The following is a 25,416-nucleotide window of genomic DNA, read 5'->3' as shown; positions in this document are numbered from 1 at the left end:
TTCTCTCTATTCTCATCTCTGCCCCGCTAGTGTCATGTGCTTTTGGTTTGTTTTGATTTCCTCATGTGCTCCTGTGTTTACCTGCCACGCCCCTCGTTTGTCTCCTGCCCCTTGTGGTCTAGTTTTTGATTCTCATTTGGCCCGTTTAGTTTTCCTTATTGTTTTCACCTGTGTTCTGTTCTGACTATTGGTCTTGTCCCTTGCCTCCTGTTCCCCGTCATTGTCTCCACCTGTGTCATTATCTGTTCTTGTTATCATTGTCCTTGATTGCCTGTGCCTCGTTTGTATCCCCGTTTCTGTCTCGTCAACCACCTGATTCCTGTTGTGTTCTACCTATCGTGTCCCTGCTCTGTGATTGCCCCTGTGTATTTAAGTCCTGTGCTCCCGTTGTCCCGTGCTGCGTCATTTGTCTTCTGTTGTCCAGAATGGCTATCGTTTGTATTCCCGAATCCTTGTCGTAAGTGTTCCTGTCGTCTTCTGTGGTTACTTGTAGTTCTCGTTTTCCCCCTCGTGGGTGTTTTGTTTGTTAGCCTGCTTTTGTCTTTAATTAGTGTTTTATTAGTGTGTCATTTTTGGTTTAAATAAATACTAGTCTCATGCAACCTCTGTCTCCTGTGCTGCATTTGGGCTCACCAATCTGAAACCGTGACACAATCTTTCTTTGGTGCATGAAATTCATTTTTGTACGTATATTTTCATTTAGGAGGGTTTTAGCTTTCATATGAGTGACTTCTGAAGCCAAGTGATTCTTAATTGAAAGTCAGGTTATTAGGTCTTATTCCAAAAAGATGGATAGGCGACAAAACTTTTGTACAACCCTGACTTCAAAACCAACTCATTAACTGTTAGGCCACTGCTGCCCAATGTATCTTACAGCGGCTGCAAGATGGATTTATTTTATTTTTACTTGATAGAAAGTAGAGCATGTGACTCAAATTCTAAGATTATTATTGGGACCCATGAATTGTCTTGCTTAAGGTATTGTAGGTTAGTTCTATCTTGGGTAATCAGCGGAACTGATAATGCTGTGGGCCTATTGCTCTTTGACTTTCTTAAAGATATCAAAGTCAAAGTATCAATTGACTGTGTTTCACTACACTATGCCTACTTTTAATCTGTTTTTGTTAAGCACTGCCATTAGATTTTCACCTACTGTAGGATATGATTTCAAAGACTAGAGAACTATCACTTCAGTCTTCAACGTGTTGGTGCTACTGTACGGTCAAGACAAGAAACAATATATATATAAAAAAAGTTCAGTCAACAAAATAATTTGTATTGCCATATTTTGTACCTCTCAGCAAGCACTATAAATGTGACTTCAGACGATAATTAAGCTTATTGAGTGGTTGTAGTTTTACCTCAATTGACTTTTCACCATTCTCTGTGCACCAACAGGAAGTGAGGTCATGATTAACTTCCTTCCTCTTTTTCTCTGTGTTTCTTTCATTGCAGTGTACGGCTACCGCAGATCTGGACTTGAAAAATAACATCATGAGTTTCATCATCCCCCTCATGTTGGTTTGCATAACAGTCTCTTCAGGTAAAAATGGCAACATTTTGTATTTATTTTTAAAAAATCATTAAAGCAGTGGTTTTCAACCTTGGGTTTGGGACCCCACATGGAGTCTCCCAAAATTCAAATGGGGTCGCCTGAACTTAGTGGTAGGAAAAGAATACTGATAAAAAATAAGTTTCAACTTATTATTATGGCTAAAACTCCACGAACAATCTTACTCATTATTTTATAAATGTCTATTTTTAGCCTACATGATTGCTCAAATAAATTGCACAAGTGAAATTTGGAATATCGAAATGGGGCTGCAGGATAAAATAGGTTGGTAACCACTGCATTCAAATGTGTGTTTCTACTACGATGCTCTTATATGGCTTACAATGAGGGATACTAAATTAGTTTATCAACATCTCAGTGGTGTCTTGCATATGACATGTTGCTATGTTTTAACAACTACTTTTGCATAGTGTTTCAGAATTACACTTTGTATATTTTTGGTTCGCTTTTAATTAAAACAACACTAAGAAGTGTTACTGCAAATACTGTAGACATAATGTTTCCAAAGTTGTTTCAGTGTTTCATCAATTTGTAATGTCAAATGCACATATGAACTTACTACGGTATGCTGCCTTCCATAGTATATAACTCACTAAGCATGTTGAGCCTATTTCTATTGCTCTCAATGGGAGACAGTTCCATTTCCAACCTGCAGGGCGGCCAAAGGTGAAAGCTACCCAGTGTTGCGTTAATGCTAGTAGCTGTTTGTGTCTGCAGTAACTACAGTTTTCCCTAATTGCACATATCACTCATTACCCTGCCAAGCAGGCTGTGTGGGTCTACCACTGTGACTGACACTTGCTGTGTGTCTTTAGTTCATTTCCCTTATTTATTTGTTACTAATGTACACACTATCATACATTTATTTTTAGCGTACACTTGTGTCCACAGCAAAAGTTGTTTGTTTCTAAGCAACAGGTAGGCCTGTAGTTTGTAACTTTATGTTTATTTACATGTATTTGGATGGTTTTATTTACCTCAGTAAGGTATCTGTAGGCCTACCTTGTTTGTTATTTACAATGTATTTTTATGCCCCTTTTTTACCCCAATTGTGTATGGACTGCACCAAGTGTTTATTTTTTCATATAATAATTTACTCCGCTACCCATTTCTCCTCAGCTCAAAGTGTTACAAAGAAGACGACTGGTGACTCCATTGTGTTGCAACCAGGAAATAAACCTGAGAAACTCAATTCAGTCGTCTGGAAGCATGGAGAGCATAGAGCAGCGGAGTGGTATGAAGGAGATGATGACGTATCCTACTACAGGATATTTAATGGAAGTTCGGTGCTAGACAAGCTCACCTGCTCCCTCACCATTAATAACTTGGACAAAGATTTTATTGGGACCTACACCGCTGAGATTAATGGCCTGAATCCTACGAAAAGTGAGACATTGGAAGTATTTGGTAAGTTAATTTATGTAACCTTTTCTCTGCAGCACACATTATTATTAGTAGTAGAGCAGAGACACTTTCTTCTTCCTAGAGGACATTATGGTGTCCATTCACATCATATATCATCGAGAGACATGGAAGTACAACGGGATGTCAAAGTGGGTACAACTGCTTGTCACTGGGGCAGTACCTATTGTAGGACAGTAATGTACCTACGAAACGTTTTAAAAATGAAAATAGCCTACTCCTCCTAACGCCAGGCATACACTCTGCGACTTTTGGCCCGATTTTGCCACGATTTGTCAGTCGCACTACTTTTTGGGAATCGAACCAATTGCTTGCTCAATCAGAGGTCACTCGTGAGTCTTAAATTGTGTAGTTGACGTGGGGTAACGACTAGATTGCGATCTTCAATCGTAGGATCACAAGAAAATCACTACATTGTGGCCAGAACTATCTCAGCATTAGGGCATACAACATCGGAAAGTTGGAGGATGAAATCACCAGTATCTTTTAGGTATGAGGGAAGCTTTTCAACTAATGGCTGTATGTGGTAGTCTACAAAGTTGGAGAGAGGTTCAGTTTATGAGCCAATGCTAGCAATAATGGGCCGGCATTTAGGAAAACCTTCAGAGGCCTTATGTACCTTTGGTAAACCATAGATCACCGGTTTGGTGGGAAAATCAGTAAGAAGATATTTGTACTCAGCCTGACTCACATGACCATATGACAACGCCTGTTTTAGAAATTGATCAATCTCCCTTTTGAAAAGTTGAGTGGGATCACATGGCAACTTGCGATAAAATGTACAATCAGACAACTGTCTTTTGATTTCATCATCATACATTTTACTATCCATCAAAACCACGCCCCCACCCCACCCAAACCTCAGGTGAGCCTGAACAGGTTCCTTCTGAAGCAGTGGTACCATACATGCACTGCAGGATTTTAATCCGCTGTGGTATTAAGTGTTTCCAATAGTTTTCTTAGTGATTGAGGTCCCAGCTGCCTTGAGATCATTTCCTAGCTCTTCCCATACAGTTTTAGGGTGCTTTTTCTCTGTTTTTCTGGTTATTGAATCCCCACAAGGTCAAATCTTGTATGGAACCACAGGCAGGCCTAAGATTGATGATTGATGATCATTTTGTATGTCCTAAAATTTGGAAGAAATGCACCAACAGTTTACTCCTTAATATCCAGGAGCCCATTCCAGCCTTGTTGAGTTCTAAAATCTTGTCCCTGACATCCTATGACAGCTTTTTGGTCTTTCCTATGTTGGCAAGTTTAGTTTGATTGATTGACTGATACTATGGACTGATTCTGCAGATTCAATGTGTCTTTTGTGCAGGTTACTATTAACAGGTGTGTTCAATTAAGATAACAAGTTGATTCGATCTGCGGGATCAGAACTCTTAATGGTTTGCAGGGGATCAAATACTTATTTCCCTCAATGAAATGTAAATCAATTAATATATATTCTTTAGACTTAATTTCTTTTTGATATTCTTTCTCTCCATATTAGAATACATTTTACCATTAAAGGGACACTGTGCAGGAAATGGTCAAACAATTTGATCTTTACATGAAAGGTTACAAAGTAATAAAGACATATTTTCTGGTATGGTCCAAGTAAAGTCATTTTTGCAGCTAAAAATGGCTAATTTTGGAAATTCAAAATGGCGGACCATGGAGAAGATCCCCCTTTTCATGTATGAAAAATGCAATTTTTCTTACAATTTGATGGTGGTGGTAGGTATTCATGAAAAATGTAACAATAGTGAATTGGCAGCATGAATTCTGGAAATAAACAACTAAAAATCTCACACAGTGTCCCTTTAACATTAAAGACTGATCATGTATTTATTAGTGGGCAAACCAACAAAATCAGCAAGGGATCAAATACTTCTTTTCCTCACTGTAACTGGTTAGGAGCCTGTCTTTAAGACCCTTGTAGTTGGCCTTGCAGCTGCCCGTCCACAAACCTGACTTACAAGTCACCCTGCAGGACGCAATTTGTGTTACGGAATAGCACTTGTAGTTAATATCACTGTATTGAGTTTTTTTCACATTCATAGTTTTTAATATAAGGTTAATATTTATTCCATCATGCCAAATGCTTTATAAATGATTCAAAATGTTGTTGGTTTATTTCATAGCTGTATATATTCCAGGTTGTATTAAAGGGGTATGCCACTATTTTGGGGCTCAGTACTGTTAAAATCCCTGCCCTAGGTTTAGTAAGGAGGAAATTTGTCCTATTTTTCATGTCAGTGGCTGTCTTGTTTCAGACTCCCTCTGGGAGGTGAAATGTAGCTAAGCTAGCGAGAGTCAATCTAAACATGTAGCACCACCACCTGCACATGATTCGAGAAACATTTTTTTTTACTCCTAATTGACTCGCAATACACGCTTGTTTATACCGAGTACACATAGCAAAAAAAGGTCTCCTAATTGCCGTCATAATACATTTACTGTATATTTATTATTTGTTTATACAGTATTCCCATGTAAACCGTATAACAGTAGGATGCAATTACATGCAGTACCATGCAAAGAGATTATGTGACCCAGCACAATTCGACAAACTAAAAAATAAAGTATGTGGCTGCCTGGCATGTTTGACATCGCCACACCGATTCTGCAGCTGCATCCAAACTAGCTCTTGGCTGAACTGAACACCACCAGAAGTTAGCACGGAGAACGTCACAAATTACTACTGCTCCACAACGAGCTGGGCTGTCAACAAGGAAGTTGAATCAGCTGTCAGAGCTAGAATGCTCCCGTTGCTCAAGTTCGAATAAGTGCAGTATGCCAATGTAAATAGATGTGTGCATACAGTAGTCTAGATCCATGTATAGATTTTGTGTCCCATCATAGCACAACTTCGAAAAGAGCTGCGAGACGAGCGCAGTATTGAAGTGGTGCTATCAGTCATTCTTTACTATTGCGGCTCATGGCAGTAGGCAGCTTTCAGCAGTCCTACTCTGCGCTAAAATGAATAGCCCAGCTTTCCAGATTGTCAATGACGGAAAGCTATGGCCAAAGTCTGTTCTGAATCAACAGAACAACAGGGAAGAGGGGGACAACACAACGCCTTTCTTGGGTTTGGCTACTGAGACGTGATGCGACACATTGACTGCAATCGAGGGATATGTAGGCTACACGATATGCTAACCAAAACAGCTGCGTGATAATAGCCACAAAACTTACGGTCTGGGGCTTGTAAACGGAACAACGGTGTCCTTCAACTTTCGAGTTGATCCCGTAGAAAAGAGCATGTGAAATGTGTAATAAATAGGGCTGTCCGCAAATAATCGACTAATCGTTGGTCGACCAAAAAAAATTCTAGTCGACCGAATCCCATTGGTCGATTGGTCGCAGCGGAGGAAAAAAAAACAAACAAGAAAACAGCGTCTCGTCAAAGTTCTTTCAGGAATCTTAACTTGAAGGGCGTGACACATTAAGACGTGTTGGTGATTTGTTTGACAAGGATAGAAGTTATTTTAACCATATCTGGAAGGAACTCTAAAACATGGGATTATTTTTGAAAAGGATACAGATTACTGCTTGTCAGCCAATGGTCACTAACGTCGGGCGAGAAGAACCACGCGAATTCGAACGACAAGTGTGTTTAATTATGTAAGTTCACCACCACGGCATGCTGCTCTCCTCTCCCTCCCTCTCTCATACACACGCACCCGTACACTACCGGCACCGTTTGCTACAATACCTCACTCGACTCGTTGATTCCATTGGCTGACAAAACTCCAGGGAGCCGCCTGCATCGGTCTCGTCTCCCATAATTATCTGTTTATTGCAGACGGTGTAAAAAGTGTGAAGTCGTGTCGACGCATATTCTGAAGCTCCAAAATGCTATGTTGCAACGTCATGGTGCTAAGTCGCACTTCGTTAGCTTCCATACCACTTTGCTTTATCACTTGGCTGTACAATTTTACTCCGTGCTGGCCAACATCCAAAGAACCACCACCAGATATGAACATATTTTGGTGTGTGTGTGTAGGCCTACGTTAAGTCATTCACCGACAAACTTATCAAAATTCTGTTTGCGGCCCTGAACGGCAAGAACTCTTGTCAAGACTCCAGTCAAGCGATAAACAAAACCAGCGTGGGTCATTTAAAAGGGGAAACGCTGTGCATCATTTAAGACCATAAACAGACACTAGTGCTTGATGGACATTCCAGTGAACATCTATACAGTAATGCTGCAACAAATGTCGAAATAGATGAAAAGGTATGACAGTCAACGCTGGGATATTGATTCTGCTATCCAGTTGGGCTACTGCTTTCAGGCAGCGAGCTTCATCTCTACCATAGCCTACGCAGTTTGTTTCCATCACCGAATATTAATTTTAATTCGTTTTTTATTTGTGTTTTACAGGCTAAAACTATGTGAATTCGAACTTCGAATATTCATTAGGCCTAGTAGGGCTATCTGGGTCAAAATGGGATGTGTTAAGAAAAAAAAAAAAAAAGGCACTGCTGCCCAATGTATCTTACAGCGGCTGCAAGATGGATTCATTTTATTTTTACTTGATAGAAAGTAGAGCATGTGACTCAAATTCTAAGATTATTATTGGCACCCATGAATTGTCATGCTTAAGGTATTGTAGGTTAGTTCTATCTTGGGTAATCAGCTGAACTGATAATGCTGTGGGCCTATTGCTCTTTGACTTTCTTAAAGATATCAAAGTCAAAGTATCAATTGACTGTGTTTCACTACACTATGCCTACTTTTAATCTGTTTTTGTTAAGCGCTGCCATTAGATTTTCACCTACCGTAGGATATGATTTCAAAGACTAGAGAACTATCACTTCAGTCTTCAACGTGTTGGTGCTACTGTACGGTCAAGACAAGAAACAATATATATACAAAAAAAGTTCAGCCAACAAAATAATTTGTATTGCCATATTTTGTACCTCTCAGCAAGCACTATAAATGTGACTTCAGACAATAATTAAGCACATTGAGTGGTTGTAGTTTTACCTCAATTGACTTTTCACCATTCTCTGTGCACCAACAGGAAGTGAGGTCATGATTAACTTCATTCCTCTTTTGGTGCTAAAGTTTTTTTTTTTTTTTGGGTGGGGGGGGGGATTAATCGATTAGTCGGAGTAAATGACGACCTTTGGTCGACCAACAAAGTCCTTGGTCGTGGACAGCCCTAGTAATAAACATTGAATCACATCCACAATCAGTGTAATTCGTAATTCCTCTTCAGTAATCTCCGGAAGATATGGCCCATCTTGATACAATCCACAAAGCCACAATTGTCGTTAATGCAGTAAACTCCCGATCGAAGGTGTCTCATCTTGATACATGTCAGCTCAGACAAACAATATCTCCATTCATTAGTAGCCTATCCTAATTGTAAATCTTGCAGGATCGCTCTCCATGCTAACTTCGGGTGGCCGGTTCAGCCAAGAGCTAGTATTTTTGTCCAGCATCATTGTGTGTACCTGGCAATGTCAGACATGCCAGCCCTTATTTTTTTAGTTAGTTGAATTGTGCTGGTTCACCCTTTGCATGGTTGCATGTAATTTCCTCCTGCTGTTATACGGTTTTCATGGGCATACTGTATAAAAAATAAAAAATATAAATGTATTAATGCATTTATTCAAACGTGAGCAGCTGATTCAACTTCCTTGTCAGTCCAGCTCATCAGCTGTTGTGGAGCAGCAGTAATTCGGCATGTAAAAGTCTGCATGGCACGCGGTCAGCAAAAAATAGTCCCAACAATCCCAACTGCCAAAATGGCAATTAGGAGACCCTTTTTTGTCATGTGTACTCGGTATAAACAAGCGTGTATTGCGAGTCAATTAGGAGTAAAAAAAATGTTTCTCAAATCATGTGTAGGGGGTGGTGCTACATGTTTAGATTGACTCTCGCTAGCTTAGCTACATTTCGCCTCCCAGAGGGAGTCTAAAACAAGGCAGCCACTGACGTGAAAAATAGGACCAATTTCCTCCTTACTAAACCTAGGGCAGGGATTTTAACAGTACTGAGCCCCAAAACAGTGGCATACCCCTTTAATGTTACAGTCACACCACAGGACATTTGACATGTAAACCTTTCCATTAATCTGAACAAAAATGTTTCTTCTAATCTAAGACTAATATGAAACATGATGTACCACATCTTCTTTCATTTACATTGGTTGTCAAGAGGAAAAATATCAATTTTGTAGGTTTTTAACCTATGTTACGTAAAAACAGGGCGTCATGTCAACCACCCATACGTCATTTCGCAACAAAGCTCTTCATATATGTAAATACTTTCACAGATACTGCGCAATGCATGCATTCAATGATTCGATTATTTTTAGTGTCCCTAGCTTGGAAATGATGGCAAACAATACAACAAGGAAAACGGATTCAGTCAATGTGAATTTACTTTGGCAAGTCCATGATTGGGTGTAGCATCATCATTACATTACATTTACTGTATTACTTCACTGACCGATTTATCCAAAGTGACTTAGTTATTACAAGGTATTGGTTGCAATCCTTGGAGTGTTACTCTACGTGCCTTGCTCAAGCCATGTACAGTAAGGAGGTCTGATGAAGGTACAGAGAGGAAAGGGTGGGATTGGGATTTAAGCCTGCAACCCTCTGATCTAAAGGCCAAGGGCCTCGTGCAGTACGACTTGTGGGAATCTTTGTTCATCTGAAAATCTGAAAAGATACATAGACCAAAAAATTAAAACGTATCAATCCCTGCATGAACAGCTTTGCAATCCCATTCGCATGGTATCTCTGATTTTTCGTAAACTTCAATGAAGATGCCATTTTCATGTTAAATGAGTGCAGATGTTTGCATGAGATGTTCCCTAACTATTAGACCATAACTGCCTGCAAAGTACATTGTAATTTACAGTATCTATTTCGTACTGCACAGACATATATGCAGGTCACGTACAGTAGTAGTAGTTTCTGTTCTGTGAATCTCATGCTCACTGAGATCCACATGCTCAGTCAGCTTTTCTTGTAACATTATAGAATCTGTTTTCATCATGTCCGTTTCTTGTTTCTATTAATGCGACTGTCTGATGCACTGTGTATCCTTTTTCTCAACTAGATCCTGTTTCATCTGTAACTATTTCCCCGGACCCTGCATGTACTGATGACAAATCAGACAACTGCACCCTGACCTGTGAAGGAAAAGGTGATGGCCCCTTTACATACTCATGGACCCCGGGGGGGTCGAGTGCCAGTCAGGTGATGGTGCAGAAGGGAAAGGAAATCACTGAATACACATGTGTTGTCCGCAATCCTGTGAGCTCAAAGGAGGAAAAGTATACTGTACAAGCGAAAGGTAAGAAATGTTTCACTACATATGTTTAAGTCAGGGATGTCAAACTCAGGCCCGGGGGGCAAATTTGGCCCGCGAGACCATTTCAAATGTGTATTGCAGTTGTCCCACATACAACATTAATGTATAGTGTAACACTAAATTTGTTGTGTCACAGGATGTGCAGACACATTTTAACTAACAAAGATGATGGCAAAGAATGTATGTGAATGTATGTGCACTATTTTAGTCCATTTAAAAATAATAATTGTTGAGTTTGGCCCGCGACCTCGTTCCAGATTTTGATTTTGGCCCTCGGTCAATATGAGTTTGACACCCCTGTTTTAAGTGTAATAATTGTATACGTTTTTAGTCTTGTTTTTTTTTTTAAGCTAGTCCTTTTGTTCATCTTTCAGGTTCCTCAGGCTCAACCAACGGTGCTGCTATTGGCGTTCCTATTGCTCTGGTGTTATTAGCTATAGCTATAGCTATAGGTGTTTACTTGTGGTACAGGAAAAAACGTGAGTATTCTGTAAATTCTCATAAGCATTCACAGAGCCTTTTACATTTACTGTAAAGACGATGGGTACACACAGTCAGTATGTGCCCATGGGCATGTGGCTTGTTCAGTGGGAAATTCAGTAATTTGGACTAAATGTGCTGATCTGAGACAATGTTCTTAAAATGCTCTTAAATAAAAAATAACTTTTTAAAGTTTGTAGACATAGTGTTTCATGTGTTAGTTTTGTAGTGTTCCATCATTGTACCGGTAGTTGTTAGCAATTACGGTCCATGTAGTTGCACAAGCTTGAAATGTTATGCTTTAGCTTGTTTGTGCTTCTTTCCAGGTGGACTTGCCCTGTTTAACCGTGGAGAAGGTAAGAGCTATATAAATGATGATTTAAGGGCTTCCGGGGAAGCGTGACACCAGCATGGCTGCATAGTTCTGAGCTCTGCTCGGCTTGACCTTGTTTTCCCCTATATTACTCAGATATATGCTTTGAATTCCAGTTAACAGTAACCTTATAATATATTACACAAAAAAGCTAAAGAAAAAAAGAAAAAAAAGAAAAATATGCCAACCAACCAAAAAAACAACTCTACTCGTAAGTCTGAGGCTATGCCCCTAAGGTTTGCCCCCCAACCGTCAGAAAGGGATGACAGTTTTCATGGCAGCCCTCTGGGCTTACATATCTGGGCATAAAAATCACCCCACAACTAAATGACATCATGGATGTCAACCTCCATTCCCTGATTCAGAAAATAGAGCTCATACTCCAAAACTGGAATAAATTAGGCTTATCACTTCTGGGTAAGATAAATATTTTGAAGATGATAATAGTTCCTAAAGTTAATTATATAAGTAATATGCTACCATTAAACCTCCCACATACTAACAAAATACAATAAAGCGGTGTATAGTTTTCTGTGGGCAGGTAAAAAACCATATGTAAACCAAACAAAACTCTATGCGGCCCCAGAAGATGGTGGCCTTGGTCTCACTATGCATTCTGTCTGAAGCAGTTATCTAAGATGTACATCCCTGCAGATATGGTTCCATCTTGGGTGTCTATTGAAGGGCCCTTAACTATCCATACCCGGCACAGGCCATTTTCACACAAACAAGTGGTAAGATTCCTCATGATAATCCATTACTGGCATTTTCTCAGGAGACTTGTCAAGCTTCTCATAAACTCCTTAGCTTACACCCAAACTTTACTCTTCAAACTTCCCTATTGCATAATAAATACCTCAAGATAGGTAAAAGGACACTATCTTGGCCTGACTGGGTCAAGCTAGGAATTGTATACATTGGAGATTTATTTGAGGGAGACACTTTCTTTTCCTTTGAACAACTAAGAGCAAAGTATGGTCTTCCAAATAAGGATTTTTGGAAATACCTACAGTTAAGAAGCTGTATTTTGTCACATCTCAAAGTATCACCACTTGCACCTGCTACTGAATTACAAGCCAGAGTGGAACAAGAAAATGCTTTCTCAATTAAAGCATCAGGCTTTTGCAGTATGTTACGGAAATCCCAACCTCCAGGTTACGGGGGCCTAAAAAAATGCTGGGAGAGGGACTTGGGAGAAATCATACCAGATGAAACATGGGGGAAAATGATCAAGTCATGGTACAAAGTGTCAAGAGAAATGCAGACACGGTTGATGCGTTATAAAATTATCAATAGGATTTATTGGACCCCATCAAAAATGGCAAGGTTGGGGTGTGTTGTAGATGCAACACTGAGTGTGGCACTCTCTATGTTATACTCATGTCCCATGATAGATCCCTTATGGTCTGAGATAGTGTATTTTATCAACAACTTGCTGACCACTGCTCTGGTACGCCATCCTCTACCCTGTCTCTTAGGTGTGGTACCACAGGGGAGCGGGTTAAATGCCCACCAATCCTCATGGTGTCCAATAGCTCTAATAACTGGTTGTAGGATAATATTACGCCATTGGAAAACACAAGTAGTTGTATCCATGGTGGAATGGTTTAACTTGATGTCCAAGATTGCCTCTTACGAGAAGATAGAATGATAAACAAGGAGGATGTCTATGTGAAAATTTGGGGGCCTTATTTAGACATTCTACAGTGAGCCATAGGCCATATTTTTTCTGTTTTTTTTTGTTCTTTCTCTGTCTTACTTTTCCTTTTTTGTGGGATATGTTAACATTCAGTGGTATGCAAATGTATACAGTTACACTCATTTTTATATACATATACCTAAACAGTGCTTTGTTAGTCAGTGTCTGTCTGTAGTCCTCCCTGTTCACCTGTGGATGTTCAGTGTGTGTCTTGTTCCATGATTTGTGAAAAAAAACAATAAAAAGTAAATGACAAAGAAAGATGATTTAAATGGCGTAGAAAGTGATTAGAAAATGTCTTACTGTATAAAATAAATCGCCATGCAAAGATCCACACAGACCAGGCAAATATATATTTAAAAAGGTCACATATTACGATAATAACGGTCATGATTTTTCTAACAAAAGTAATCCCAAAACATTACAATTGTATGTTAAAAACTGCCTCAGCTAAGGGTTAGTCCTCTCGCACTGTTTAGATCCAGTTTTGATCTCACAGTATATCTGGGATAGGAGTCTAATGCACTACTAGTGAGCTTTAAGTTAGGAGGTTTTATGTACAGAATTGGGGGTGGGGGGACAGATGGGGCACATTTACATAATTTGTTCAGCTTTCTGAGAAAGAGCCCTGGTAAGAAAGACTGAAACCAGGCAACCGCTCAATAAGACACTAAGTCCAGGCTGGGTCAAGAAATCTCTCAAGACTTTGTTGGCATCTGAGTAAAACTCTGTACGCATCAAAGTCCTCCATAAAACTTATGGTCTTGTTGAAAGATGCAGACTTCTCCCTCTACCACATCTTGGAGAATATTACTTCTAGGTTTCTAGGTTTAGGTCTCATCTTAAGTAATGCCAGACTTTTAATAGCCTACCTCCACAGCAGGGTATAACCACCATGGTTTGCTTACCATGAGTTGTAGGTGCTAAATGTGCTGATACCAGATGTGGTGAATTTAAGCTGTATGGGAACATTTCTGTCCATTTCCATACATTCACAAGATTCCCGTAATGTATGTGCAAAGCCTCTATTTAAAAATCACTGTACCAAAGTTTCCATGGAGTTTTTCTGGAAACTCCCCAGGGATATCCCACCCCTTTGCAACCCTAATCTTCCCACCTTGTCCAGACCCAATCTCAGTCATACAGCATCTTCTCTACGGGGAGCAGATGCACTACTTGCTCAGTAATTCAGTCAGTCTTTAGGTTTCTCTGATGTTTCAGGTACATTGTCCTTGTAGGAATTTGTTGCATTACATGACATGTAAGGAGACAGGAGTGTGTTTTAAGGTCCGGTGTGTTTGTGTGCTTGTGTTCCCAGGTACCAACGAAGGAGAGGGTGGTGCTGGTGGTGCTGGTGGTGCTGGTGGTGCACAAGTCGGTAAGGACTGTTGTGAGGCTTCCACGGGTTCGGAGTTATTGCTCCACCAGCCCTTTATTCCCATGTCCCATTAGTTCGACCATACACCGTAGACATGTATGTGAGGATTACCCATTCGTAAATTTGGTGTGCGAGTGGAATTCTTGTTTAGTCTAGTTTAGAAAGACACACTTGCACACTGGGGAGCCCAGTCTTTGCATATACTGGCTATTCCGAGCTCAGTCGCTGTATCTGTTTCATGACAATACAGAACTTCTACTTCTACTACTTCTAGTACTGAAGAAGCAGCGTGGCATCAACATGTTTTTTTTTTTTTTTTTTTTTAGAAATAGACCATAGTTTAGATTTATTTATAAATAATAAGCGACAGTTAAACTAAATCCACCTGACTATTCCCAGAGGTAGGCTAGCGTACTTAATTGGAGAAATGGACCCAGACCCAAATGCAATTACATTCAGAGCCAGATGTTGGACAAATGGGCTATTGGACCAAATATCATCTCCCCCTACGCAATAAACTACAGTTGTGGGGGTATGGGTTTGAGGGGGGGATATATCCATGAATTTTACTTTATGAATTTTAGTTCATCAAGATTAAGCTTTTATTATTTCATGATTACTAATTCAAACCAATGTGATCATAATCCAAGTTTGGTATCCTAAGATATGAGGCGAATCTTGAAACAGAAACATAGCTTGTGAACATCCAGACTCCTAGCAGTTGAAAGAAATTGAAAAAAAAATGGATGCTGATGTTTTTTTGTTGTTGTTTTTTCAGTTGTTTACACGGAGAAAAAGAATGAACATGTTGGAAAAAATCCTGACGACAACAACATGCCAAATGCTGCTGAAGAGGGTAAGAGCCAACCCACAGTGGCCTTCAGTGCCATGTGCTGTGGTTGCACTGCTAAGTTGGGTGAAAAATGTGCAATGATGGGCAGGCCACTTTAGTATGACTTTAGGTACAGTACTGACCAGCCTCCACTACTGTATAGAGTGGGGCCATGATGATAGGGCGCATTTGAAATTCTGCAATCTGCATTATATGTAACAAAATACTGTCAAGCCAATTCGACTGATATTTAATTGAATCAAATAGAATGCCAATGACATAGAAAATAGTTTATTACTTCTACATTTTAGAAAAGTAAAGTAGGATACTGAATATTGTTATGACATAGGAGTGTCACATATTGCCTTAACACCCCCTTACCTTCACATCTGTAATTAACAAGCTAATGTGTCAATTATGTTCTACTGGGTGCACTCCAATATGCAGACTTGCATCCTTCCTTGCTCACTTGCCTGCTTATGACCTCATGATGACATCACAGGCGACAGAAAATTCATTCAATATTTTGAAAAGGCGCAATTGTAATGCCATTTCCCTATTGCAATTGGGATGTTGAATGAAGAACAGTCCCCCAAAAAATGTTGTGGCTAGGATGACAGCGGGGAAACTTTATTGTTTTCTCCACGGGGGCGGGGCATCAGCAATATGGTACAAGTGGAGGATGGAAGTCTGCTATACGAATGCACCCACTGTGTATACTTGAGAAATGGGGACCATTTTCATCATAAATGCCTCACATTGCCAAGATTCCCCTTAGAATTAGCATGTTCACTGGCATTGGACTGTCCAGTCTCAGACTTTTATCCTCTACATCTAGTGTTAACCAATGCCCTCACAAGACTCATTGCTGAAGCCCTTGCTTTCAGAATGAGGAGTCCGCACACATGGAGTCCTTTTTGTTGTGTTTTATTTTTTCATGGCAGGATAAAGTTTCGACCTCAACAGTCTTCAGATTCTCTTTTTTCCGAAACGTTATCCTGCCATGAAAAAATAAAACCCAACAAAAAGGATTCCAAGTGTGCAGACTCCTCACCCTGAAAACTACAGTTGACCGTCGTCCTGCACCTTTCCCTGGGATGTGCACAATCCTCTCCTTCAACTGAAGCCCTTGCTTTTCCAGTTCACGTTTAGTTGTCATCTATTTAATGAAAATGTACACTACCACCATCAACTTCTAAATATTCATTATGGAAATGTGCACTTTTCATTCATTAAAAGGTGGATCTTTAACATTGTAATCCATCATTTTGAATTACCAATCATAGCCTACTCTAGTCAAGACCAGTTTATTTACTCAGTAATTATGTATGAAAAGTTCAAATTTGTGAATGGTATGCATGCAGCTGGTGAAACACACATTCTAATAATGCACCTCTATTAATAAACCTTTTTATGTTCCTTTCCAGGCGTCAAGGGAAAAAGCACCCAGAATGGTGAACCTACCGCCAAGATGGAAGAAGCACGGGAAGGGGGTAAGTATCTGTACTATTTTAGTGTCATGTCTGATCTTCTGCTTGACACATACAAAACACTTACATTACTCTGTCTGAAGTTCTTAAGTTTAATAAACCTATTATAAAACACTGTGACATTGATGGGTGACGACACCAAGAACGCCTCTGTCCCTATCACTATCCCTGTATCCCTGCTGCGCAGCTAAATGGTTAATGCATGCTTTCAGACAACGCACATGAACCTGAGCAGATACTCCACACTGCTGATGCAGTTGCAGATGCTAACAGCAAAACAGGAGCTAGTAAAGATGGTAAGGACCCAATCTGGGATGAGGATAATTGGGAAATTGGGAAATAATGTTGTTTTTGTGTTGTGCGTGTTCTTCTTGAGACACAGAAAATACAGAGTGCACTCTCCTAGTCATATCTGAAGTTTAATACACTTTTAAATACCTGGCATGAAAGATGCTGTAACATTTTAAGTTGGCTCAACTAATTCTAAGTTACAGTACAACATGTATTTATAAAGTGCAGTATCACAACTTTGAAGTTGACTCAAAGCGCTTTCTAATACATGCACACACACATTCTCATATTCACACACCACCTCTGGAGGCTACATATACTTATTACAACTTATTAACTAATTACAATATATTGTCACAGTTTTTCAGCTTTCATTCAGGTGAAATGATAGGTGAAATTCTACACTTTGATTAAAAATAACCGTACTTTCACAATGAAATATGTTCTTCTCAGAGGTGAGACGAGTTGATGCGTACAGTACCTCTCTGACTAGGAGGTCGCACAACATTCGGTCAGACGCGCTATCACTCCTGCTAGCATTTGAAGCATGGCCAACGGTAAGTTTCGGGGCTGTAGTTATATGCGACCAAAGTCTTCAATGCTTTTCCTGTTTACATAGGTTTATATAACCATTGACATGAAACAAAGTTCGGTTATACGCAAATTCAAACGTGGCTTTTTCTATGCTGTGGAAAGTGTGTACTGTAAAGACAGGCGTAGTAACACCTTCTCCGTGCCTCGACATTGCATTGATACCTTCACTTCGGATTTTTTTTCTCCCCAATTGTATTGAAGGAAGTAAGTGGGCCGTGGGAGGAAAAAAAATCAGTTTGAATTTGTGTAACCAAACGTTGTTTCATGTCAATGGTCATATAAACCTTGTATGTAGACAGGAAGTCTTTGGTCGCATATAACTACAGCCCCGAAACTTATTTGCTGAATTATATAGCTACAAATGCTGACTGTAGTGAAAGCGTCTGACAACGCTCTTAGAGGTATGGATCATCTCGTCTCAGTTCTGAGAAGAACATATTTCATAGTTAAAGTACGGTGGTCTGTTCCTTTAACATAAATCATGCCACATCTCCATGGGAGGATACAGTACACGGACAAAGTGTATCAGTGCTGTAATACGACATCATAACTCCTCGCACTGTGACATTCATGGGTCACTGTCACTGTTCAGATTCCTTCTTTGTTTATTCGCCCACAAACGTTTCAAGCAGAGCCCTTCTTCAGCGTGTAAGGGCTCTGCCCAAAACGTTCGTGGGCGAATAAACAAAGAAGAAATCTGAACAGTGCTGTCCTTCACTTCATTCATTCATTTATGTTTTTTGTGGGATTCAGCACCCAGTTAAGAACTGTTAAATCAGCCTTTTTAGGCGATAGTGTGAGCGTGTCTTCTCCACTTTTGGAGTTTTCACTGTCACTTTTAACAGCAACTAAATGGTTAATGCATGCTTTCAGAAAACAATCCTGAACCTGAACCTGAACCTGAACCTGAACCTGAACCTGAACCTGAACCGACACCCGAGGCTGATTTAGATGCTAGCAACAGAACAGGACCTAGGGAAGATGGTAAGGACCCAACCTGGTATGAGGATAATTGGGATATAATGGTGATGAGTAGGTGGTTGAGCAATGGAGGGTTCAGCAGAAGTGGGTTACAACACAGTGCAAAGTGGAGGAGGTAAAGAGCCATGCTGTTTGAATGTAGTGAAATGTAGTGTAGTGAAAGTGATGCAGACAACACATGGAAAGCTGTCCTGTCTGAATTTAAATACCCTTGTATCAATGATGCCACAACATGGCTCAACTAAGCATTACTTATTATGAATATAACGAATTATATTTTCACAATGTGTCAACCTTTGTTCAGGTAAAAGGGAACACCCTGCAGTTTGATTGAAAATGACCACACACGCAAAAATAACCCAAAAAAAGTTATGCCACCCCTGCATAGGAGATATGGGGACAAATGATATCAGTGCTGTAACATAGTCCTAGATGCTGCCACACACACTGCGGCATCGATGTCCCTGTCACTGCCCTTGTTATCGGCAACTAAATGGTTAATGCATGCTTTCAGACAAGACTACTGATACAGAAGCTACTGACAACACAGCAGCAGGTGATTCTGGCATTGCCACTGGTGCAGATGATAACATCAATAGAACAGGAGATAGAGAGGATAGTAAGGACCTAAATTGGGATGATTAGACAAGATTACAATACTTCCCAATTTCCCACTTATAAAGTAAAGCTCTGACTCTATCTTGCATCAATGATTGTCTGTCTTTAAGTTGGCTCTATTAATTATTAACTACTTATTATGAGTATAACTAGTCATACCAGGCAAGGTTTGATTAAAAATAAAACATTAACAAAATAAGTCTTCCCACATTTCCATTGGAGATTCTGGGACAAATCATATCGTTCCTTTTACTATTACTGTCCTTGTTGGCAACTAAATGGTTAATGCATGCTTTCAGATACGACTCCTGACACTGAACAGACACCCATGACTGATGACAAAAATAATGCTGCCAATAACTTACCAGGACCTAACAAAGATGGTAAGGACCCAACAAACCTGATGATGTGAAGTAATTACGATTGATAACTGGGAAGTCGTGAAATGGTAAGGAGTAAGCAGCCGGGCAATAGAATGTTCCATTGGTAGGTTACAACACAGATGTAGTACTTGATCTCAACACACACACACACACACACACACACACACACACACACACACACACACACACACACACACACACACACACACACACACACACACACACACACACACACACACACACACACACACACACACAGAACAACAAAATAAGCAAGAGAGCAATCAGGTAAAATGATCATCAAGAGCTTAGTGCAAGCAAGACCATAATGAAAGGAAATAACTGGTTAGTGGCAATTAACATTGACATGACTATTACAGTTACCGCATCAGTATGAATGAGGGACAACTAAGTGGTGAACAGAAAGGTAGTAACTGCTTATTTTTTGCTAATTTTTAATCAGGTTATAGCAGGGGTGTCAAACTCATTTTGGTCCGGGGGCCGCATACAACCCATGTGGACCTCAAGCGGGCCGCATTAGTAACATCATCGCAAAAAAAAAAAAAAAACGTAAAGCAGAGGATTAGTGTTCAGTCTCAATCACGTTTTAAGTGTGTTGAATATGTAGAAAGCAATGCAATACTGATAATCCTATGCAAAATTTCCTTGACTTCAGTCATTCATTGGCAACTGTCAATGAACTAAATATGGGACAGTTCATTTTGGCAGGGTGTCTGGGGGTTTTCCCCCAGAAAATTTTATATTTCTTATATGTAATTTCCTGCATTTTCACGCATTCTAACATCCCGTTTCCAGTTTGAGCTTAATAGGAACCAATACAAATCCAATTATATTTATTATTTAATTACAACCAATACCAATACAATACGAATAAGAAATATTAACATTTTATCTCTATATATGAGGTCTATAATATATGAGCTTTATCAAATGCCTGTTACAGTACAAATTCACCATTTATAATAGAAGTGTGATGTGCACTTTACTACATGTATACAGTGTAACAGAGGGACCATTGGGTTAATGTCATGCAGGTCTCGATTTTGCCCCGAGGGCCGTAATTGCGCATTTCGGTTATTTCATTTAAAAAAAATAATTAAAAAAAACATTTTTTTTTTTTAAACATCCGGGCTGGATGTTACCCTCTGGCGGGCCGGATGCGGCCCGCGGGCCGTATGTTTGACACCCCTGGGTTATAGGGTTATTGTGTAACAGTAGACATGCTAGTCTTCAAATCACTTCAAGGAGTAAAGGTCCATCCTGCTGTTAGTGTTAAATACCCACAATAGGATTCCCACAGAACATTAGTTAGTCTGTGTGTCTGTGGGTCGGTGTGTGGTGGTGGTGGTGGTGGTGGTGGGAATACAACTAAACAAAAAATGAACTGCGCTTTCACCCGTATGTATCAACTGCTGATTATGCTATCAGTATCCATAGTTTATTGCTTGAGTGTCAAAAACAGATATTGGACTGCAGCCATACAGTAGGGCAGTCAAGGAAGTGTGTGGTACAAATTCCACTGACTGAATGAATGTAAAAGTTGGAAACTCCCCCTGAGAATGTACGCTATTCCCCTGAGTCAGGTACTCATTCAGTTGTTTTGCAGAAGGAGCATGGCTGGGCACTGCATCAAAGTTCAAAGTTCTTTATTAGCCATTTGTGCAAGGACTAGTAGCCCAGGCACATAGGAACTCTTGGGCAGGCCCTCTGAGTCAATAAATAGTGTTCAATAGAAAAAGGGGAAAGGCGAAAGTATTTTTTTTTAAAGTGATTAAAAAATCAAGGAATCAAAAGAATCAATAATGTTCTGTCATCATGTTCTTTATTGCCATTAGTCTGAATGTAGCTGGGTAGAAGCTGTTAAAAAAACCTTGCTTTTTTGTAGCGATACTGTCCGCTCTGCTGTGTCTGAGGTTGTACGTGACTTGAATGATGAACATGTGACTATGTGATTGAGCAATGTTATCATGTTATCATAGGCTGATTCATAGTTTGAAATAATGTGTAGTGAGTGTCCTATGGGGCTGTGTTCACACCCGGGGCTTATAGCCCGGGATGTTCTTGCTGCAGGGTATGTGTACCCACTGTGCACCAAGCCACAATCCCATTGTCACACAAATATAAACACACAAATTCCATATGGTACACGCACACAAACACAGACACCGTTTCCTTACATATACTTTGCTTTTTTGTTTTCAAAGTATTTTGAAAAATGTTTTAGTAATGACTCTGACTATTACTAAAGAACGGACATAACCGACACTTAATTGATGGCTACCTGGTGCCCAATGGACAAACTTTCTAATATTCGTTACAATGTGCACAACGACGAGACTATGTGCCCCGTGTCTCTCCTTAAACACAGCAGCGTACATATATACACTATGTGCTAATAGTTTTTTTAATTGTCATCCTCATCATAACAACAGCAACAACAATTGGGCTGTATTTTTGTTCCTAAATTGTCTAACTGCAAACACCATACACATTGCACACATCTGGATACATGCTAAATATTCACTCTGCAAAAACGAGGGAGGAAAATTATTATGGTGTAAAGAGGCTTTCTCTGTGCATATCTTGCCTGATGTCTGTGTTTTGCTTGTTTGTAAACACACAGGTGAAGATAACGTGGATGTGCCGCTATTGAAAAACCGAGAGGCTGACAATTCTTAGGAGGTAGGTGATTTGTGTGTGTTTGTGTGTGCGTGTGCGTGTGCGCATGCTCATGCGTGTGTGCTGGTGTCTGTGCATGTGTGTGTTCTTACATACAGTATTTGGCACTTCAATGAGGCATAAATGCAACTTCATTCCCGTAATGAAAGTATGCTCTTAGAATCTCAGGTGGGACTCTTCCCAGTGGGCCCCTGGCTACCTGATTTAATGAGTGGCATGTTGCACTAAGAGCTCCACAATGAGTGTGTTTATATGCAGTTCTGTATCCCGAATATGAGGCATGTCCTGGTTATGATCATATTCAGGATAAGGTATTTATATGAGCACAGAGCGTTATATCTTGGTCCACATTCTTGGCTGTTATAGAATGCTCTTCAAATGCATGTAGCCTGGATACCAGCAACAGCATTCTATGGGAAGCCTCGCTATCCCAACTACTGTCAGAATACTCCACCTAGCATACCCCGATTTCTCAAAGTCCTGAATAAGAGCTTATCCGGGATACTGAAATTGGGATACGGAGTTTATATGTTCAAACGCAAATTCAGGATACTTAAAGGGACAGTTTGCTCAATTTCAACATGCAGTTGTAATGCTCACACTACCCTGGACTTGTCAGTGCCTGAGATTTTTTTTTTCTTCTTCAGCCGTTTCCGAGATCCTGGTCATTGTAATGGGGGCAGCTCTTTGTTTACATTTCAAAAAAAACATTTTTATTTATTCCCAAAAACATCCAAAAGGTTATAAAACATCAGCAGACAACTAGCAAACAGCAGTACCTTTTGGGAAAATATTTGGAGTTGGCCTATGTTTCATTTTTAAAAAATGTAAACAAACGCTGCCCCCATTAGAATTGCTCATATCTCGGAAAGGGCTGAGCAGAAAAATGTGCCATCACCAGGTACTGACAAGTCAAGGGTAGCGTGAGCAATACAACTGCATGTTGAAATTGACCAAACTGTCCCTTTAATATCCCGATCATATTCGGGATACTTAACTGCATGTAAATGCACTCAGTGATGGCACTTGTTCAGATACTGTACTGGTACTACCACTTGTTTAGATGGTACTGTACTGGTAATTGAATTTCACATTTCATGAATTAATGCGTCGCCATGTGTTTTATGGCAATGTGTGGACAACGGGCAATGTTGACACAATTGTTAAAGTGATACTGTCCCATTTTTGGAAATAAGCTCATATTACACCTCCCCTTGAGTTAAATTCTTGAGTTTTACCTTTCTCCTGTACTTCTTGCCGTTCTCTGAGTACGGTAGTGCAAATTGTACCTCTAAGCTAGCAGTTAACATTGAGTTCTATGAGACCAGCTAGCTGCCAGCTGGTCTCATAGGATTCAACGTTAAGAAGAAAGGTAAAACTCGATAATTTAACTCAAGGGGCAGGGGGGTGTAATATGAGCTTATTTCCAAAAATGGGACAGTATCACTTTAAGGGCAATCTTCTGAAAAATTGTTTCCCAGTCTTCATGGGTTAAAATAAACAGCCTGTTTGACAGGCATTAAAATAGAGGAAGTACAGTTTGAGATCAGGTTATTTAAGTGTTTCCAATTAATCAAGTTCCAAACGCAGCAAAAAAACAGAAATGGCTAATGGTACGAGTTTATTATAGGGTAGGGAAGTAAGATTTCGTGATGTAGTCATTTTGATAGCTACTAGCTATGAAAGAGGTTACAATTCCTGCCTTTTTTGTTGGTCTCTAAACTGGAAAGGATGGAGAATCATGCATCAATGTATGCCATGACTCAGGATTCATGGTCTTCTGTCATATGCAATACCTTATACCTATACTTCATGACTGTGCACATCATCTTGGTCATTTGTGTTTTTTGACATGTACAATACAGGAGTGCAGCAGAGAATGACAGAATAGAACTGCGATTTTTGTTGTTTTTTTCCCAAATGTGAATGAACAGTGTCAAATGTCTGAACTTTGAACTGAGCACACACTGAGGATGGTTTGATGCAGAAATGCGTTGTTTTGGAACATGATGCCTTGAACCTTTAGCAAGAGAATAAGCTAGAAAGTATGTTTTCTCTACTTCATCAGATCAGTCAACTTCTCATAGTCTGTCAACCAAGCCCTGATGAAGACCTGTGTGTGAGATCGAAACATGTTGGCTTTTTTAATGTAACTTCCAGTTTGGACACTGCTTGGAGTGCCAGGATGAACTTTTCTGTTTTGATTCTCATAGTCTGTCTTCTGTTTTCAGCTCACCCCCTGCAGTGCTGTGGACTGTGCCAGAGGATATGAATGAATAACAAGCATTCAAGCATAACCTTTGGATTTTACTCATTCTACATAGTGCCCGCATTATCAAGAGTCATCATTTAATACAGGGGATTCCTGTATTTAAGCATAACCTTTGGATTTTACTCATTTTACATAGTGCCCGCATTATCAAGAGTCATCATTTAATACAGGGGATTCCCGCATTCAAGTTATCTGCAGCACTAAGATGGACTACATTGTATAATATTTTTTGGCATTGAAGGTGGACGTCGTTTTTTTTTTGCAGTTTGTGTCTGTGTGCGTCTGTGCATGCGGTATGTGTGTGTGCAAAATGACATTGGAAAAGGACATTGCCTCAAGTATTTTTTTTGTCCTCTGTATAGCCAAAGAAGGATAATCATCTGTACCACTCTGTCAGTGCCCACTAACCTAGATGAGACAAAATGTAAAGGGCAACTCTGCTTGCTAAACAGACAGTCAACTTTAATGGAAACACCACACATAATCAGCTAGACCGTTGCTGGGGTGTAGCCCCTTAATGCGCGCCGTACCTCCAGTGGCACACTGTAATAGTCATTGAAATGTAACTACCATAGCACTACAATACTATGACACAACACAGGCCCTTTAGTAATGCACCACAACTTGGTCATTACCATACTGGTAACAACAAATGTATAAAGCCGTGTCTTAAGGGTTTAAAGAAAAACAGAGACTTTGACCTGCTGTGGGCCGCATAAAGAATTCAGAAGTGCCTATCACGGTGTTATGAACCAACTTTGGAAATATTATTTGCAGGTAAAAAAAAAAAATACTTTGTTGCTTTACGTAAGGCTGTGCTGACCACAACAGTATACTGATTGATACAACCGTTGAAGTGGTTTTGTCTGTTTGGTATGAAGTATTGCGCTTTTGGTTTGTTTTATCCAGTTAGTTGTCAGAATCATATTATCCTTACCAGACCAACCCATTATAATGCAATTCCAAACATGGACAGTTTTAATTGTGTCAGGTTTATGACTATTTT

The 25,416-nt window shown here is 39.8% G+C and overlaps 1 protein-coding gene across 1 annotated transcript; it reads left to right on the top strand.

The window, feature by feature from the left end:
* The first annotated feature begins 1,815 nt into the window (after window positions 1-1,815).
* On the top strand, window positions 1,816-24,919 carry LOC134460453 (uncharacterized). Its single transcript, XM_063212843.1, has 14 exons — window positions 1,816-1,837; window positions 2,693-2,980; window positions 10,065-10,301; window positions 10,694-10,798; window positions 11,126-11,155; window positions 14,190-14,249; window positions 15,028-15,105; window positions 16,509-16,574; window positions 16,784-16,867; window positions 18,330-18,440; window positions 18,952-19,056; window positions 19,355-19,438; window positions 22,083-22,141; window positions 24,370-24,919. The coding sequence occupies exons 1-13, from the start codon at window positions 1,816-1,818 to the stop codon at window positions 22,136-22,138; spliced, it is 1,326 nt and encodes a 441-aa protein (XP_063068913.1). The 3' UTR covers window positions 22,139-22,141; window positions 24,370-24,919.
* The last annotated feature ends 497 nt before the right edge of the window (window positions 24,920-25,416 follow it).

Source organism: Engraulis encrasicolus, chromosome 13 (genome assembly GCF_034702125.1).
Source record: "Engraulis encrasicolus isolate BLACKSEA-1 chromosome 13, IST_EnEncr_1.0, whole genome shotgun sequence".
NCBI classification, from domain to species: domain Eukaryota; kingdom Metazoa; phylum Chordata; class Actinopteri; order Clupeiformes; family Engraulidae; genus Engraulis; species Engraulis encrasicolus.
Note: the sequence above shows the minus strand (reverse complement) of the source record. Positions and strands in the feature narration are given on the sequence as shown.

Bases quoted from the DNA above. Each gene is read 5' to 3' on its own strand.
- LOC134460453 (XM_063212843.1), top strand. From the start codon at position 1,816: ATGGGGCTGCAGGATAAAATAG. The intron at 10,302-10,693 runs GTAAGAAATGTT...TTCATCTTTCAG, and splicing joins GTATACTGTACAAGCGAAAG to GTTCCTCAGGCTCAACCAAC. The intron at 14,250-15,027 runs GTAAGGACTGTT...TTGTTTTTTCAG, and splicing joins TGCTGGTGGTGCACAAGTCG to TTGTTTACACGGAGAAAAAG.